General features: G+C 65.0%; 1 protein-coding gene across 1 annotated transcript; it reads left to right on the plus strand.

The window, feature by feature from the left end:
* Positions 1–1,835: 1,835 nt before the first annotated feature.
* On the plus strand, positions 1,836–15,348 carry GPAA1 (glycosylphosphatidylinositol anchor attachment 1). The gene is made up of 9 exons (XM_077781486.1): positions 1,836–1,943; positions 2,930–3,077; positions 3,870–3,929; positions 4,004–4,105; positions 4,866–5,062; positions 9,146–9,342; positions 10,317–10,455; positions 12,606–12,799; positions 15,105–15,348. The coding sequence occupies exons 1-9, from the start codon at positions 1,836–1,838 to the stop codon at positions 15,346–15,348; spliced, it is 1,389 nt and encodes a 462-aa protein (XP_077637612.1).
* The last annotated feature ends 277 nt before the right edge of the window (positions 15,349–15,625 follow it).

Genomic DNA, 15,625 nt, shown 5'->3' on the forward strand with positions numbered 1-15,625 from the left:
TCGGCTGGTTCCTGCTGCTGCCCGCCCTGGCTCCCCGCACGTACCTGTCCGAGAACGCCATGGGCTCCACCATGGTGGGGGAGGGCTCCGACCTCGGGCCCCGCGCCCTGGCCCTGGCCCGCGACTTCGGGGCGCACAAGAGGAGAGCGGGGTGAGAACAGAGGGATTGGGGTTGGGGTTTGGGATTTGGGGGGTTTGGGGAACACACCCGCGACTTCGGGGCGCACAAGAGGAGAGCGGGGTGAGAACGGGGGGATTGGGGTTGGAATTGGGACTTGGGGGGTTTGGGGAACACCCCCGCGACTTCGGGGCGCACAAGAGGAGAGTGGGGTGAGAATGGGGGGATTGGGGTTGGGATTTGGGATTTGGGGGGTTTGGGGAACATACCCACGACTTTGGGGGGCACAAGAGGAGAGCGGGGTGAGAACGGGGGGATTGGGGTTGGGGAGGGAGACACACCCGTGACTTTGAGGGGCACAAGATGAGAGCGGGGTGAAAACGGGGGATTTGGGGTTGGGATTTGGGATTTGGGGGGTTCGGGGAACACACCCGCGACTTCGGGGCGCACGAGAGGAGAGCGGGGTGAGAACAGGGGGATTGAGGTTTGGGGGTCTGGGGAGGGGGACACACCCGGGAATTTTGGGGGGCACAAGAGGAGAGCGGGGTGAGAACGGAGGGATTGGGTTTGGGATTGGGATTTGGGGGTTTTGGGGAGGGGAACACATCTGGGGCTTCGGGGGGCACAAGAGGAGAGTGGGATGAGAACGAGGGATTTGGGATTGGGGTTTGGGGGGTTTCGATTGGGATTTGGGGAGGGGGACACAGCGGGGACTTCGGGGTGCACAAGAGGAGAGCGAGGTGAGACCCTGGAGTGGGGTTTGGGGTTAGGTTTGGGGAGGGGGGACACACCCGGGGCTTTGGGGTGCACAGGAGGAGAGCGGGGTGAGAACGGGGGGATTGGGGTTTGGGGAGGGGAGACACACCCGGGAATTTTGGGGTGCACAGGAGGAGAGCGGGGTGAGAACGGGGTGTTTGGGGTTGGTTTTGGGGGTGGATTGGGGGATTTGGGGAGGGGAACACACCAGGGAATTTTGGGGGATGAGTGGAGAGCAGAGTGACGCCTTTGGGGTTGGGAGGAGTTTGGGGGAGTTCCATTGCCACTCCTGCTTGGAGTGGCTGGAGAGGGGATTTGGGGGATGGTTTGGGGTGCCCCAATCCCAATCCCATATTTATTTATTTGTTTTGGGGCATGCCTGTGGAGTGGCTGGAGCAGACCTGTGGGCTCTGGGGATGGTTTGGGATATCCCAATCCCAATCCCAATCCCAATCCCATTTTTATCCATTTTATCCCATATTTTTTTGTTCAGGGGCATGCCCGTGGAGTGGCTGGAGCAGACCTGTGGGCTTTGGGGATGCTTTGGGATATCCCAATCCCAATCCCAATCCCATTTTTATCCATTTTATCCTGTATTTTTTTGTTCAGGGGCATGCCCGTGGAGTGGCTGGAGCAGACCTGTGGGCTCTGGGGATGGTTTGGGGATGCTTTGGGATATCCCAATCCCAATCCCAATCCCATTTTTATCCATTTTATCCCATATTTTTTTGTTCAGGGGCATGCCCGGTGGGAGTGGCTGGAGCAGACCTGTGGGCTCTGGGGATGGTTTGGGATATCCCAATCCCAATCCCAATCCCATTTTTATCCATTTTATCCCGTATTTATTTATTTAGGGGCATGCCCGTGGAGTGGCTGGAGCAGACCTGTGGGCTCTGGGGATGCTTTGGGATATCCCAATCCCATTTTTATCCATTTTATCCCGTATTTTTTTGTTCAGGGCATGCCCGTGGAGTGGCTGGAGCAGACCATGTTCCAGCTGGGGCTCGAGGTCCATCGCCAGCCCTTCAGCCGCACGCTGCCCCTTCCCGACGAGGCCCACGAGCGCTACGTACTGGGAGCACTGGGAGCACTGGGAGCACTGGGAACGGGGGAGGGGGGACTGGGAGCACTGGGAACGGGGGAGGGGGGGACTGGGAGCACTGGGAATGGGGCACTGGGAGCACTGGGAACGGGGCACTGGGAGCACTGGGAATGGGGGACTGGGAGCACTGGGAACGGGGCACTGGGAGCACTGGGGATACTGGGAACGGGGCACTGGGAGCACTGGGAACGGGGCACTGGGAGCACTGGGAACGGGGCACTGGAGCACTTGGTGGCACTTGGGGTCCCCAGGGCAGTGGGGGTCCCTGGAACCCTCGCTGTCCCAGCCTTCCTGAGGATTGCTGGGGGGTCTCTGGGCGGGTTTGGGGTCCCCTGGCAGGTTTGGGGTCCTTGTTCAGGTTTTGGGGTGCCGTGGGGATGTCTGGGGTCCCTGTTCAGGTTTTGGGGTGCCGTGGGGATGTTTGGGGTGCTGACCCCGCTGTCCCTCCCAGCTGGTGCGGGGCACCAACGTTTTCGGGGTGCTGCAGGGATGTTGGGGGTCCCTGGGTGGGTTTTGGGGTCCCTGTTCAGGTTTTGGGGTGCCATGGGGATGTCTGGGGTCTCTGTTCGGGTTTGGGGTGCTGTGGGGATGTTTGGGGTGCTGTGGGGATGTTTGAGGTCCTTGGGTGGGTTTTGGGGTCCCTGTTCAGGTTTTGGGGTGCCATGGGGATGTCTGGGGTCCCTGTTCGGGTTTGGGGTGCTGTGGGGATGTTTGGGGTGCTGCGGGGATGTTGGGGGTCCCTGGGTGGGTTTTGGGGTCCCTGTTCAGGTTTGGGGTGCTGACCCCGCTGTCCCTCCCAGCTGGTGCGGGGCACCAACGTTTTCGGGGTGCTGCGGGGATGTTGGGGGTCCCTGGATGGGTTTTGGGGTCCCTGTTCAGGTTTTGGGGTGCTGTGGGGATGCCTGGGGTCCCTGTTCGGGTTTTGGGGTGCTGACCCCGCTGTCCCTCCCCAGCTGGTGCGGGGCACCAACGTTTTCGGGGTGCTGCGGGCCCCCCGTGCCGCCAGCACCGAGGCGCTGCTGCTGCTGGTGCCCGGCTCCGAGGGCAGCAAGAACAGCCAGGCCGTGGGGCTGCTGCTGGCGCTGGCGGGCTACTGCCGAGGTGGGGCACGGGGGCACGGGGCTACGGGGGTACGGGGGGTACGGGGGGTACGGGGGGCTACTGCCGAGGTGGGGCACGGGGGTACGGGGCTACGGGGGTACGGGGGGTACGGGGGGTACGGGGGGCTACTGCCGAGGTGGGGCACGGGGGTACCGGGGGGCACGGGGGTACGGGGGGCACGGGGAGTACGGGGGGCACGGGGGGTACGGGGGGCTACTGCCGAGGGGGGGCACGGGGGCACGGGGGCACGGGGGTACCGGGGGGTACCGGGGGGCATGGGGGGTACGGGGGGCACGGGGGGCTACTGCCGAGGTGGGGCACGGGGGCACGGGGGTACGGGGGCACGGGGGGCACGGGGGTACGGGGGTACCGGGGGTACCGGGGGTACCGGGGGCTACTGCCGAGGTGGGGCACGGGGGGTACCGGGGGTACCGGGGGCTACTGCCGAGGTGGGGCACGGGGGGTACCGGGGGTACCGGGGGCTACTGCCGAGGTGGGGCACGGGGGCACGGGGGTACGGGGGGTACCGGGGGCTACGGGTGTACCGGGGGCTACTGCCGAGGTGGGGCACGGGGGTACGGGGGCGCTGCTGGGGCTCGGGGTCTCTGGGGGCTCAGGGGATGTACTGGAGCTGTACTGGGAGGTACTGGGCTGTACTGGTCCATACTGGTTTCCCAGGCCAGGTGTACTGGGCCAAAGATCTCATCTTCCTGGGGCTGTACTGGTCCATACTGGTCCGTACTGGTCCATACTGGTCCGTACTGGTCCATACTGGTCTGTACTGGTTCCTAGGCCAGGTGTACTGGGCCAAAGATCTCATCTTCCTGGGGCTGTACTGGTCCATACTGGCCTGTACTGGTCCATTCTGGTCCGTACTGGTCCATACTGGTCCGTACTGGTCCATACTGGTTTGTACTGGTTCCCAGGCCAGGTGTACTGGGCCAAGGATCTCATCTTCCTGGTGACCGAGCACGACCTGCTGGGGACACAGGCCTGGCTGGAGGCCTACCATGATGTCAACCTTACTGGTGAGACTGGGAGCACTGGGAGGGGCTGGGGGACACTGTGTGACCCTTACTGGTGAGACTGGGAGCACTGGGAGACAGGCTGGGACCCTTACTGGTGAGACTGGGAGCACTGGGACAGGCTGGGGGACACTGTGTGACCCTTACTGGTGAGACTGGGAGCACTGGGAGGGGCTGGGACCTTTACTGGTGAGACTGGGAGCACTGGGGGGGACTGGGAGCCCTGGGAGGGGCTGGGAGGGCTCAGGGCCCCCCAAGTGACCCTGGGCACGGACACGGTGACCGCAGTGGGCACGGGGGTCCCACGGGGGTCCCGTGGCTGTTCTGGGGGTCCCGTGGGGGTGCCCTGGGGGTCTCAGGGGGTCTCACAGTGCCCCCTCCCCAGGCATGCAGTCGGGGGGCTCCCGGGCCGGGTGGGGCCATCCAGGCGGCGCTGGGGGTGCCGTTGCCATTCTGGGGGTCCCGTGGCTGTTCTGGGGGTGCCGTTGCCATCCTGGGGGTGCCGTTGCCATTCTGGGGGTGCCGTGGCCGTTCTGGGGGTGCCCTGGGGGTCTCAGGGGGTCTCAGGTGTGCCCCCCTCCCCAGGCATGCAGTCGGGGGGTCCCGGGCCGGGTGGGCGCCATCCGGGTGACCCTGGGCATGGACACAGTGACCGCAGTGGGCGCGGGGTGCCGTTGCCATCCTGGGGGTGCCGTTGCCATTCTGGGGGTGCCATGGGGGTGCCCTGGGGGTCTCAGGGGGTCTCACAGTGCCCCCTCCCCAGGCATGCAGTCGGGGGGGCTCCCGGGCCGGGCGGGCGCCATCCAGGCGGCGCTGGCGCTGGAGCTGAGCTCGGACGTGGTGACCAGCGTGGACGTGGCCGTGGAGGGGCTGAACGGGCAGGTGCCCAACCTGGACCTGCTGAACCTCTTCCACTCCTTCTGCCTCAAGAGCGGCCTGCTCTGCACCTTCCAGGGCAAGGTGGGGTTTGGGGGGTCCTGGGGGGGCTTTGGGGGGTCCTGGGGGGCTCTGGGGGGGCTTCAGGGGGTCTGGGGGCTGCTGTGCCCAACCTGGACCTGCTGAACCTCTTCCACTCCTTCTGCCTCAAGAGCGGCCTGCTCTGCACCTTCCAGGGCAAGGTGGGGGTCCTGGGGGGCTCTGGGGGGCTCTGGGGGGCTCTGGGGGGCTTTGGGGGGTCCTGGGGGGGCTTTGGGGGGCCCTGGGGGGGCTTTGGGGGGTCCTGGGGGAGCTTTGGGGGGTCCTGGGGGGGCTTTGGGGGGTCCTGGGGGAGCTTTGGGGGGTCCTGGGGGGCTTTGGGGGGTCCTGGGGGACCCGGGGTTCTCTCCCAGGCGGGGGGGTACCGATGGGTCACTCCCTAGGCTGGGGTGGGGGGGGGGGGTCAGTGGTCACTCAGTGGTCACTCAGGGGTCACTCAGTGGTCACTCAGGGTCACTCAGGGTCACTCAGTGGTCACCCAGTGGTCACTCAGGGGTCACTCAGGGTCACTCAGGGGTCACTCAGTGGTCACTCAGGGTCACTCAGGGGTCACTCAGGGTCACTCAGGGTCACTCAGGGTCACTCAGGGTCACTCAGTGGTCACTCAGGGTCACTCAGGGTCACTCAGGGTCACTCAGGGGGCACTGAGGGTCACTCAGTGGTCACTCAGGGTCACTCAGGGTCACTCAGTGGTCACTCAGTGGTCACTCAGGGTCACTCAGGGTCACTCAGTGGTCACCCAGTGGTCACTCAGGGTCACTCAGGGGTCACTCAGGGGTCTCTCAGGGTCACTCAGTGGTCACTCAGGGTCACTCAGGGTCACTCAGGGGTCACTCAGGGTCACTCAGTGGTCACTCAGGGGTCACTCAGGGTCACTCAGGGTCACTCAGGGTCACTCAGGGGTCTCTCAGGGTCACTCAGGGTCTCTCAGGGTCTCTCAGGGTCACTCACTGGTCACTCAGGGTCACTCAGTGGTCACTCAGTGGTCACTCAGGGTCACTCACTGGTCACTCAGGGTCACTCAGGGGTCACTCAGGGTCACTCAGGGTCACTCAGTGGTCACTCAGTGGTCACTCAGTGGTCACTCAGGGGTCACTCAGGGTCACTCAGGGTCACTCAGTGGTCACTCAGGGTCACTCAGGGGTCACTCAGTGGTCACTCAGGGTCACTCAGTGGTCACTCAGTGGTCACTCAGGGGTCACTCAGGGGTCTCTCCCCCAGCTGCCGCCCCCGGAGGGCCCCTCGGGGCCGGGCTATGCCCAGAGCCTGCGGACCATGGGGGGGCACTGAGGCGTCAGTGGGTCAGTGGTCACTCAGTGGTCACTCAGGGGTCACTCAGGGTCACTCAGGGTCACTCAGTGGTCACTCAGGGGTCTCTCCCCCAGCTGCCGCCCCCGGAGGGCCCCTCGGGGCCGGGCTATGCCCAGAGCCTGCGGACCATGGGGGGGCACTGAGGGGTCAGTGGGTCAGTGGTCACTCAGGGGTCACTCAGGGTCACTCAGGGTCACTCAGGGTCACTCAGTGGTCACTCAGTGGTCACTCAGGGGTCACTCAGGGGTCTCTCCCCCAGCTGCCGCCCCCGGAGGGCCCCTCGGGGCCGGGCTATGCCCAGAGCCTGCGGACCATGGGGGGGCACTGAGGGGTCAGTGGGTCAGTGGTCACTCAGTGGTCACTCAGGGGTCACTCAGGGTCACTCAGGGTCACTCAGTGGTCACTCAGGGGTCTCTCCCCCAGCTGCCGCCCCCGGAGGGCCCCTCGGGGCCGGGCTATGCCCAGAGCCTGCGGACCATGGGGGGGCACTGAGGGGTCAGTGGGTCAGTGGTCACTCAGGGGTCACTCAGGGTCACTCAGGGTCACTCAGGGTCACTCAGTGGTCACTCAGTGGTCACTCAGGGGTCACTCAGGGGTCTCTCCCCCAGCTGCCGCCCCCGGAGGGCCCCTCGGGGCCGGGCTATGCCCAGAGCCTGCGGACCATGGGGGGGCACTGAGGGGTCAGTGGGTCAGTGGTCACTCAGTGGTCACTCAGGGTCACTCAGGGGTCACTCAGGGGTCACTCAGGGGTCACTCAGGGTCACTCAGGGTCACTCAGTGCTCACTCAGGGTCACTCAGGGTCACTCAGTGGTCACTCAGTGGTCACTCAGGGTCACTCAGGGTCACTCAGGGTCACTCAGGGTCACTCAGTGGTCACTCAGGGTCACTCAGGGGTCTCTCCCCCAGCTGCCACCCCCGGAGGGCCCCTCGGGGCCGGGCTATGCCCAGAGCCTGCGGCCCATGGGGGGGCACTGAGGGGTCAGTGGGTCAGTGGTCACTCAGTGGTCACTCAGGGTCACTCAGGGGTCACTCAGGGGTCACTCAGGGGTCACTCAGGGTCACTCAGGGTCACTCAGTGCTCACTCAGGGTCACTCAGGGTCACTCAGTGGTCACTCAGTGGTCACTCAGGGTCACTCAGTGGTCACTCAGGGTCACTCAGGGGTCTCTCCCCCAGCTGCCACCCCCGGAGGGCCCCTCGGGGCCGGGCTATGCCCAGAGCCTGCGGCCCATGGGGGGGCACTGAGGGGTCAGTGGGTCAGTGGTCACTCAGGGTCACTCAGGGTCACTCAGGGTCACTCAGGGTCACTCAGTGGTCACTCAGGGTCACTCAGGGTCACTCAGTGGTCACTCAGGGTCACTCAGGGGTCTCTCCCCCAGCTGCCACCCCCGGAGGGCCCCTCGGGGCCGGGCTATGCCCAGAGCCTGCGGCCCATGGGGGGGCACTGAGGGGTCAGTGGGTCAGTGGTCACTCAGTGGTCACTCAGGGTCACTCAGGGGTCACTCAGGGGTCACTCAGGGGTCACTCAGGGTCACTCAGGGTCACTCAGTGCTCACTCAGGGTCACTCAGGGTCACTCAGTGGTCACTCAGTGGTCACTCAGGGTCACTCAGTGGTCACTCAGGGTCACTCAGGGGTCTCTCCCCCAGCTGCCACCCCCGGAGGGCCCCTCGGGGCCGGGCTATGCCCAGAGCCTGCGGCCCATGGGGGGGCACTGAGGGGTCAGTGGGTCAGTGGTCACTCAGTGGTCACTCAGTGGTCAGTGGTCACTCAGGGTCACTCAGGGTCACTCAGGGTCACTCAGGGTCACTCAGGGTCACTCAGTGGTCACTCAGTGGTCAGTGGTCACTCAGGGTCACTCAGGGTCACTCAGGGTCACTCAGGGTCACTCAGTGGTCACTCAGTGGTCACTCAGTGGTCACTCAGTGGTCACTCAGGGTCACTCAGTGGTCACTCAGTGGTCACTCAGTGGTCACTCAGGGTCACTCAGGGTCACTCAGTGGTCACTCAGTGGTCACTCAGTGGTCACTCAGTGGTCACTCAGGGTCACTCAGTGGTCACTCAGTGGTCACTCAGTGGTCACTCAGGGTCACTCAGGGGTCACTCAGTGGTCACTCAGGGTCACTCAGTGGTCACTCAGTGGTCACTCAGGGGTCACTCAGGGTCACTCAGGGGTCACTCAGTGGTCACTCAGGGTCACTCAGTGGTCACTCAGTGGTCACTCAGGGTCACTCAGGGGTCACTCAGTGGTCACTCAGGGTCACTCAGTGGTCACTCAGGGGTCACTCAGGGTCACTCAGGGGTCACTCAGGGTCACTCAGGGTCACTCAGTGGTCACTCAGTGGTCACTCAGGGTCACTCAGGGGTCTCTCCCCAGCTGCCACCCCCGGAGGGCCCCTCGGGGCCGGGCTATGCCCAGAGCCTGCGGACCATGGGGGGGCACTGAGGGGTCAGTGGGTCAGTGGTCACTCAGTGGTCACTCAGGGTCACTCAGGGTCACTCAGGGTCACTCAGTGGTCACTCAGGGTCACTCAGTGGTCACTCAGGGGTCACTCAGGGTCACTCAGTGGTCACTCAGTGGTCACTCAGGGTCACTCAGGGGTCTCTCCCCCCAGCTGCCGCCCCCGGAGGGCCCCTCGGGGCCGGGCTATGCCCAGAGCCTGCGGCCCATGGGGGGGCACTGAGGGGTCAGTGGGTCAGTGGTCACTCAGTGGTCACTCAGTGGTCACTCAGGGTCACTCAGGGGTCTCTCCCCCAGCTGCCGCCCCCGGAGGGCCCCTCGGGGCCGGGCTATGCCCAGAGCCTGCGGACCATGGGGCTGATGGTGCTGGGCCAGGCCGGGGGGGGGCCCGGGGGGGCGCACGGGCTCTTCCTGCGCTTCCGCATCGAGGCACTGACCCTGCGGGGCATCAACAGCTTCCGGCAGCACAAGTTCCACCTGGGCACCCTGGGCAGGTATCGGGGTCCCGGGGGGCTTTTGGGGGTCCTGGGGGGGTTTGGGGGGTCCTGGGGGGGCCCTGGGGGGGTTTGGGGGGTCCCTGACCCTGCGGGGCATCAACAGCTTCCGGCAGCACAAGTTCCACCTGGGCACCCTGGGCAGGTATCGGGGTCCTGGGTGGTCCTGGGGGGGTTTGGGGGGTCCCTGACCCTGCGGGGCATCAACAGCTTCCGGCAGCACAAGTTCCACCTGGGCACCCTGGGCAGGTATCGGGGTCCCGGGGGGGTTTGGGGGGTCCCGGGGGGGTTTGGGGGTCCCTGACCCTGCGGGGCATCAACAGCTTCCGGCAGCACAAGTTCCACCTGGGCACCCTGGGCAGGTATCGGGGTCCCGGGGGGTCCTGGGGTGGGTTTGGGGGGTCCCGGGGGGGTTTGGGGGGTCCTGGGTGGTCCTGGGGTGGGTTTGGGGGGTCCCAGACGCTGCGGGGCATCAACAGCTTCCAGCAGCACAAGTTCCACCTGGGCACCCTGGGCAGGTATCGGGGATTTGGGGTGTCCCGGGGGGAGTTCTGTGAGTCTGGGGGAGTTTTGGGTGTCCTGGGGGGTGTTTTGGGGTGGTTTGGGTGTATTTGGAGGGTCCTGGGGGGTGTTTTGGGGTGTTTTGGGTGTATTTGGAGGGTCCTGGGGGTGTTTTGGGGTATTTGAGGGGTCCTAGGGGGTGTTTTGGGGTGGTTCTGGGGTATTTGGTGTGTCCTGGAGTTAGGGGGACACTGGGGGCTCTCCTGGGGGGCTCGGGGGGTCTCTCTCTGTGTTTGGGGGTCCCAGGGGCACCCCAATCCCCCCCTGCCCTCCAGGACCCTGGAGGGAATGTTCCGGAAGCTGAACAACCTGCTGGGGCTGGGGGGCTCCGGGGGGTCTCGCCGTGGATTTGGGGGGTCTCGGGGGGTCTCTCTCTGTGTCTGGGGGTCCCCCCTGACCCCAGTCCCCCCCAGGACCCTGGAGGGAATGTTCCGGAAGCTGAACAACCTGCTGGAGCGGCTGCACCAATCCTATTTCCTGTACCTGCTGCCCTCGCTGTCCCGCTTCGTGTCCATCGGCTCCTACGTGCCCGCCCTGGGGCTGCTGCTGCTCGTGCTGGCCCTGCGCATATCCGGGCTGAAAACAGGGGAAAACGGGAAAAACGGGGAAAAAAGGGGAAAAAACGGGGAAAAAATGGGCAAAAACGGGGAAAAAATGGGCAAAAACGGGGAAAAAATGGGCAAAAACAGGGGAAAAATGGGGTAAAACCGGGATAAAACCAGGGCAATGGGCTCCTGCATGCCCGCCCTGGGGCTGCTGCTGCTCGTGCTGGCCCTGCGCATATCCGGGCTGAAAACAGGGAAAAACGGGAAAAACGGGGGAAAAAGGGGAAAAAACGGGGAAAAAATGGGCAAAAACGGGGAAAAAATGGGATAAAACCAGGGCAATGGGCTCCTGCATGCCCGCCCTTGGGCTGCTGCTGCTCGTGCTGGCCCTGCGCATATCCGGGCTGAAAACAGGGGAAAACGGGAAAAACGGGGAAAAAAGGGGAGAAATGGGCAAAAACAGGGAAAAAATGGGCAAAAACGGGGAAAAAATGGGCAAAAATGGGGAAAAAATGGGCAAAAACAGGGGAAAAATGGGGTAAAACCGGGATAAAACCAGGGCAATGGGCTCCTGCGTGCCCGCCCTGGGGCTGCTGCTGCTCGTGCTGGCCCTGCGCATATCCGGGGTGAAAACAGGGGAAAACGGGAAAAACGGGGAAAAAAGGGGGAAAAACGGGGAAAAAATGGGCAAAAATGGGGGAAAATGGGGTAAAACCGGGATAAAACCAGGGCAATTGGCTCCTGCGTGCCCGCCCTGGGGCTGCTGCTGCTCGTGCTGGCCCTGCGCATATCCGAGGAGAAAAACAGCAAAAACGGGACAAAAATGGGGGAAAACAGGGAAAAATGGGGGGGAAATGAGGGGGGAAATTGGGATTTCGGAGAGAAAAATGGGTAAAAATGCAGATTTTGTGGGAAAAAGAGGGGAGTTGGGGCAAAGATGGGCTTTGGAGGGAAACAGTGTTTGGGGGCAAAAGGGAGGAAATGGGGAACTGGGGAAAAGAGGAAAGGGGAGTTGGGGAAAGGAGGAAAAGGGGAGTTGGGGAAAAGGGATGAAAAGGGGGAACTGGGAATAAGGTGGGAAAAGGAGGGGGTTTGGGGGAAAAGGAAATTTTGGGGAGGGAAGGAAAGGAAATGGGCAAACAGAATTGGGGGATTTGGGGTGAAAGGGGGGCTTGGGCTCAGGGAATGGGATTTGGGGTCACTGATTTGGGGTCAGGGGTCAGTGATTCGGGGTTTGGGGTCACTGATTTGGGGTCAGGGGTCAGTGATTTGGGGTTTGGGGTCACTGATTTGGGGTCAGGGGTCAGTGATTCGGGGTTTGGGGTCACTGATTTGGGGTCAGGGGTCACTGATTTGGGGTCAGGGGTCAGTGATTTGGGGTTTGGGGTCACTGATTTGGGGTCAGGGGTCAGTGATTCGGGGTCAGGGGTCAGTGATTCGGGGTTTGGGGTCAGAGGGGGTCAGGGGTCACTGAATTTTGGGGTCAGAGGGGGTCCGGCCCTTTCCTTGACCGCTCCCCCACGCCCTGGACCTGTGGATGCGGCTGAGCCGGAGTGACGAGGGGGAGGGAGACCCCCCACCCGAGGAGGTGAGGGACCCCCGGGACCCCCAGAGTGACCCCAGGGTGCCCCAGGACCCCCAGAGTGACCCCAGACCCCCAGGGACCCCCAGAGTGACCCCAGAGCCCCCCGGGACCCTCAGAGTGACCCCAGAGCCCCCGGGACCCCCAGAGTGACCCCAGAGCCCCCGGGACCCCCAATCCCATTCCCAGTCCCCCATGCTGACCCCATTGTGCCCCCATTGCCCCCTGTGCCCCACATTGTGCCCCACATTGTCACCCCATTGTCACCCCCCTGTCCCCCCAGGCCCGCGGGGGGCTCCTGTGGCTGGTGCCCCCCGTGCTGCTCTCGGGGGGCGCGGGGGCCGCCCTGTACCCCCTGTGCCCCACACCCTGACCCCATTGTGCCCCCATTGCCCCCTGTACCCCCTGTGCCCCACACCCTGACCCCATTGTGCCCCCATTGCCCCCTGTACCCCCTGTGCCCCACACCCTGACCCCATTGTGCCCCCATTGCCCCCTGTACCCCCTGTGCCCCACATTGTGACCCCCCTGTACCCCCTGTACCCCACATTGTGCCCCACATTGTCACCCCCCAGGCCCGCGGGGGGCTCCTGTGGCTGGTGCCCCCCGTTTTACTCTCGGGGGGCGCGGGGGCCGCCCTGTACCTGCTGCCCGTGCGGGGCCAGGCCGTGGCCACCCAGCACTTCCCGGTGGGCGAGGCCGAGGCCGTGGTGCTGGCGCTGATTGGCATCTACGTGGCGGGCATGGCGCTGCCCCACAGCACCCACAGGTGGGTACGGGGCTGCCCCACAGCACCCACAGGTGGGTATAGGGCTGCCCCACAGCACCCACAGGTGGGTATGGGTGTGGCGCTGCCCCACAACACCCACAGGTGGGTATGGGTATGGCGCTGCCCCACAGCACCCACAGGTGGGTATGGGTGTGGCGCTGCCCCACAGCACCCACAGGTGGGTATGGGTGTGGGGCTGCCCCACAGCACCCACAGGTGGGTATGGGTGTGGCGCTGCCCCACAGCACCCACAGGTGGGTATGGGTGTGGGGCTGCCCCACAGCACCCACAGGTGGGTACGGGGCTGCCCCACAGCACCCACAGGTGGGTATGGGTGTGGGGCTGCCCCACAGCACCCACAGGTGGGTACGGGGCTGCCCCACAGCACCCACAGGTGGGTATGGGTGTGGCGCTGCCCCACAGCACCCACAGGTGGGTACAGCTATGGGTCTGGTGCTGCCCCACAGCACCCACAGGTACGGGCACTGCCCCACAGCACCCACAGGTGCGTACAGCTATGGGGCGGGCATGGCGCTGCCCCACAGCACCCACAGGTGGGTATGGCGCTGCCCCACGGCACCGACAGGTGCAGGCACTGCCCGTGTGACACTGTGTGACACTGAAGGTGTCCCTGTGTCCCCAGAGCCCTGTCCGGAGGTGGCCAGCGCGGCTGGATGTCCCTGGGTGACACTGTGTGTCCCTGGGGTGACCCTGGGTGACCCTGGGTGACCCTGTGTGTCCCCAGGGCCCTCTCCGGAGGTGGCCAGCGCGGTTGGATGTCCCTGTGTGACACTGTGTGACCCTGGGGTGACACTGGGTGACCCTGGGGTGACACTGGGTGACACTGGGTGACACTGTGTGTCCCCAGGGCCCTCTCTGGAGGTGGCCAGTGCGGCTGGATGTCCCTGGGTGACACTGGGTGACCCTGGGGTGACACTGGGTGACACTGGGTGACCCTGTGTGTCCCCAGGGCCCTCTCCGGAGGTGGCCAGTGTGGCTGGATGTCCCTGGGTGTCCCTGGGTGACCCTGTGTGACCCTGGGTGACACTGGGTGACACTGGGTGACCCTGTGTGTCCCCAGGGCCCTCTCCGGAGGTGGCCAGCGTGGCTGGATGTCCCTGGGTGACACTGGGTGACCCTGTGTGTCCCTGGGTGACACTGGGTGACACTGTGTGTCCCCAGGGCCCTCTCCGGAGGTGGCCAGCGTGGCTGGATGTCCCTCAAGCTGCTGGCCCTGCTGGCCCTGGCGCTGCTCCTCTCCTGCCTGGCCCTGCTCAACTTCTCCCTGGGCTTCCTGCTGGGTGCCACCCTCGTGCCACCCGCGGCCGCCGTCAGGCCCGGGGGCAGCAGGTGAGTGGAGACAGCTGGGGACAGCGCAGGGACAGCGCAGGGACAGCTGGGGACAGCTGGGGACAGCTGGGGACAGCGTGGGGACAGCGTGAGGACAGTGCGGGGACAGCACGGGGACAGCTGGGGACAGCTGGGGATAGTGTGGGGACAGCTGGGGACAGCTGGGGACAACACGGAGACAGCGGGGGACAGGTGAGGCACAGGGACAGTTTGGGGACAGCCTGGGGACAGGTGAGAGGCCCTGGGGCCACCCTGAGGACACCTTAGAGACAGGTGAGACATGGGGACACCCTGGGGACAGCTGGGGACAACTGGGGACAGGTGAGACCTCAGGGGGGGCAGGTGAGAGCCCTTGGACACAGGCGAGGATGAGGCCCTGAGGGTCCCTGGGTGTCCCTGAGAGTCCCTGGGTGTCCCTGAGGGTCCCTGGGTGTCCCTGAGGGGCTCTGGGTGTCCCTGAGGGTCCCTGGGTGTCCCTGAGGGTCCCTGGGTGTCCCTGAGAGTCCCTGGGTGTCCCTGAGGGTCCCTGGGTGTCCCTGAGGGGCTCTGGGTGTCCCTGAGGGTCCCTGGGTGTCCCTGAGGGGCTCTGGGTGTCCCCAGATGGTCTCTGGCCACCCTGGGCTGCCCCTGGCCGTTCTCCTGGTGCTGACCACGCCGGGGCTGTCGCTGTTCCTGGGGGTCTCTGGGTGGTTCCTGGGTGGTTCCTGGGGGTCTCAGGGTCTCTGGGTGGTTCCTGGGGGTCTCAGGGTCTCTGGGTGGTTCCCGGGGGTCTCAGGGTGGTCCCAGGGGTCTCTAACCCCCGTGCCCCCCAGGCTGCCCCTGGCCGTGCTCCTGGTGCTGACCACGCCGGGGCTGTCGCTGTTCCTGGGGGGTTCCTGGGGGTCTCAGTGTCTCTGGGTGGTTCCTGGGGGTCTCAGGGTGGTCCCAGGGGTCTCTAACCCCCGTGCGCCCCCAGGCTGCCCCTGGCCGTGCTCCTGGTGCTGACCACGCCGGGGCTGTCGCTGTTCCTGGCCGTGCTGCTGGAGCGGGAGCTGCTGGAGGCGCCAGCGGGGCTGGGCGAGGCCTGGCAGCGCTTCCTGGGGGCGCTGGGCCAGGGGCTGCTGCAGGAGCACCTGCACGGGGCACACCTGAGCCCCCTGCTCTGCCTGGGCGCCTACCCCTGCTGGCTGCTGCTCTGGAACGTGCTCTTCTGGAAGTGAGGGACACACGGACACGGGACGGACACACGGACACGGGACGGACACACGGACACACCCACAGACCCACAGACCCCACACCTGAGCCCCCTGCTCTGCCTGGGCGCCTACCCCTGCTGGCTGCTGCTCTGGAACGTGCTCTTCTGGAAGTGAGGGACGGACACATGGACACGGGATGGACACACGGACACGGGATGGACACACGGATGGACACACGGATGGACACACGGACAGAGCTCCAGCAGGGACAGGCCCATGGGCAGTCCCATGACAGTGACAG

The sequence above is a fragment of the Lonchura striata genome, chromosome 1, assembly GCF_046129695.1.
Source record: "Lonchura striata isolate bLonStr1 chromosome 1, bLonStr1.mat, whole genome shotgun sequence".
NCBI classification, from domain to species: Eukaryota; Metazoa; Chordata; class Aves; order Passeriformes; family Estrildidae; genus Lonchura; species Lonchura striata.

Excerpts from the sequence above, each read along its gene's own strand:
- GPAA1 (XM_077781486.1), top strand. The coding sequence starts at position 1,836 with ATGCCCGTGGAGTGGCTGGAGCAGACCATGTTCCAGCTGGGGCTCGAG. Across the intron at positions 3,930-4,003 it reads GTACTGGTCCATACTGGCCT|GCCAGGTGTACTGGGCCAAG; the intron begins GTACTGGTCCAT and ends ACTGGTTCCCAG. Across the intron at positions 12,800-15,104 it reads CTGCCCCACAGCACCCACAG|GCTGCCCCTGGCCGTGCTCC; the intron begins GTGGGTACGGGG and ends GTGCGCCCCCAG.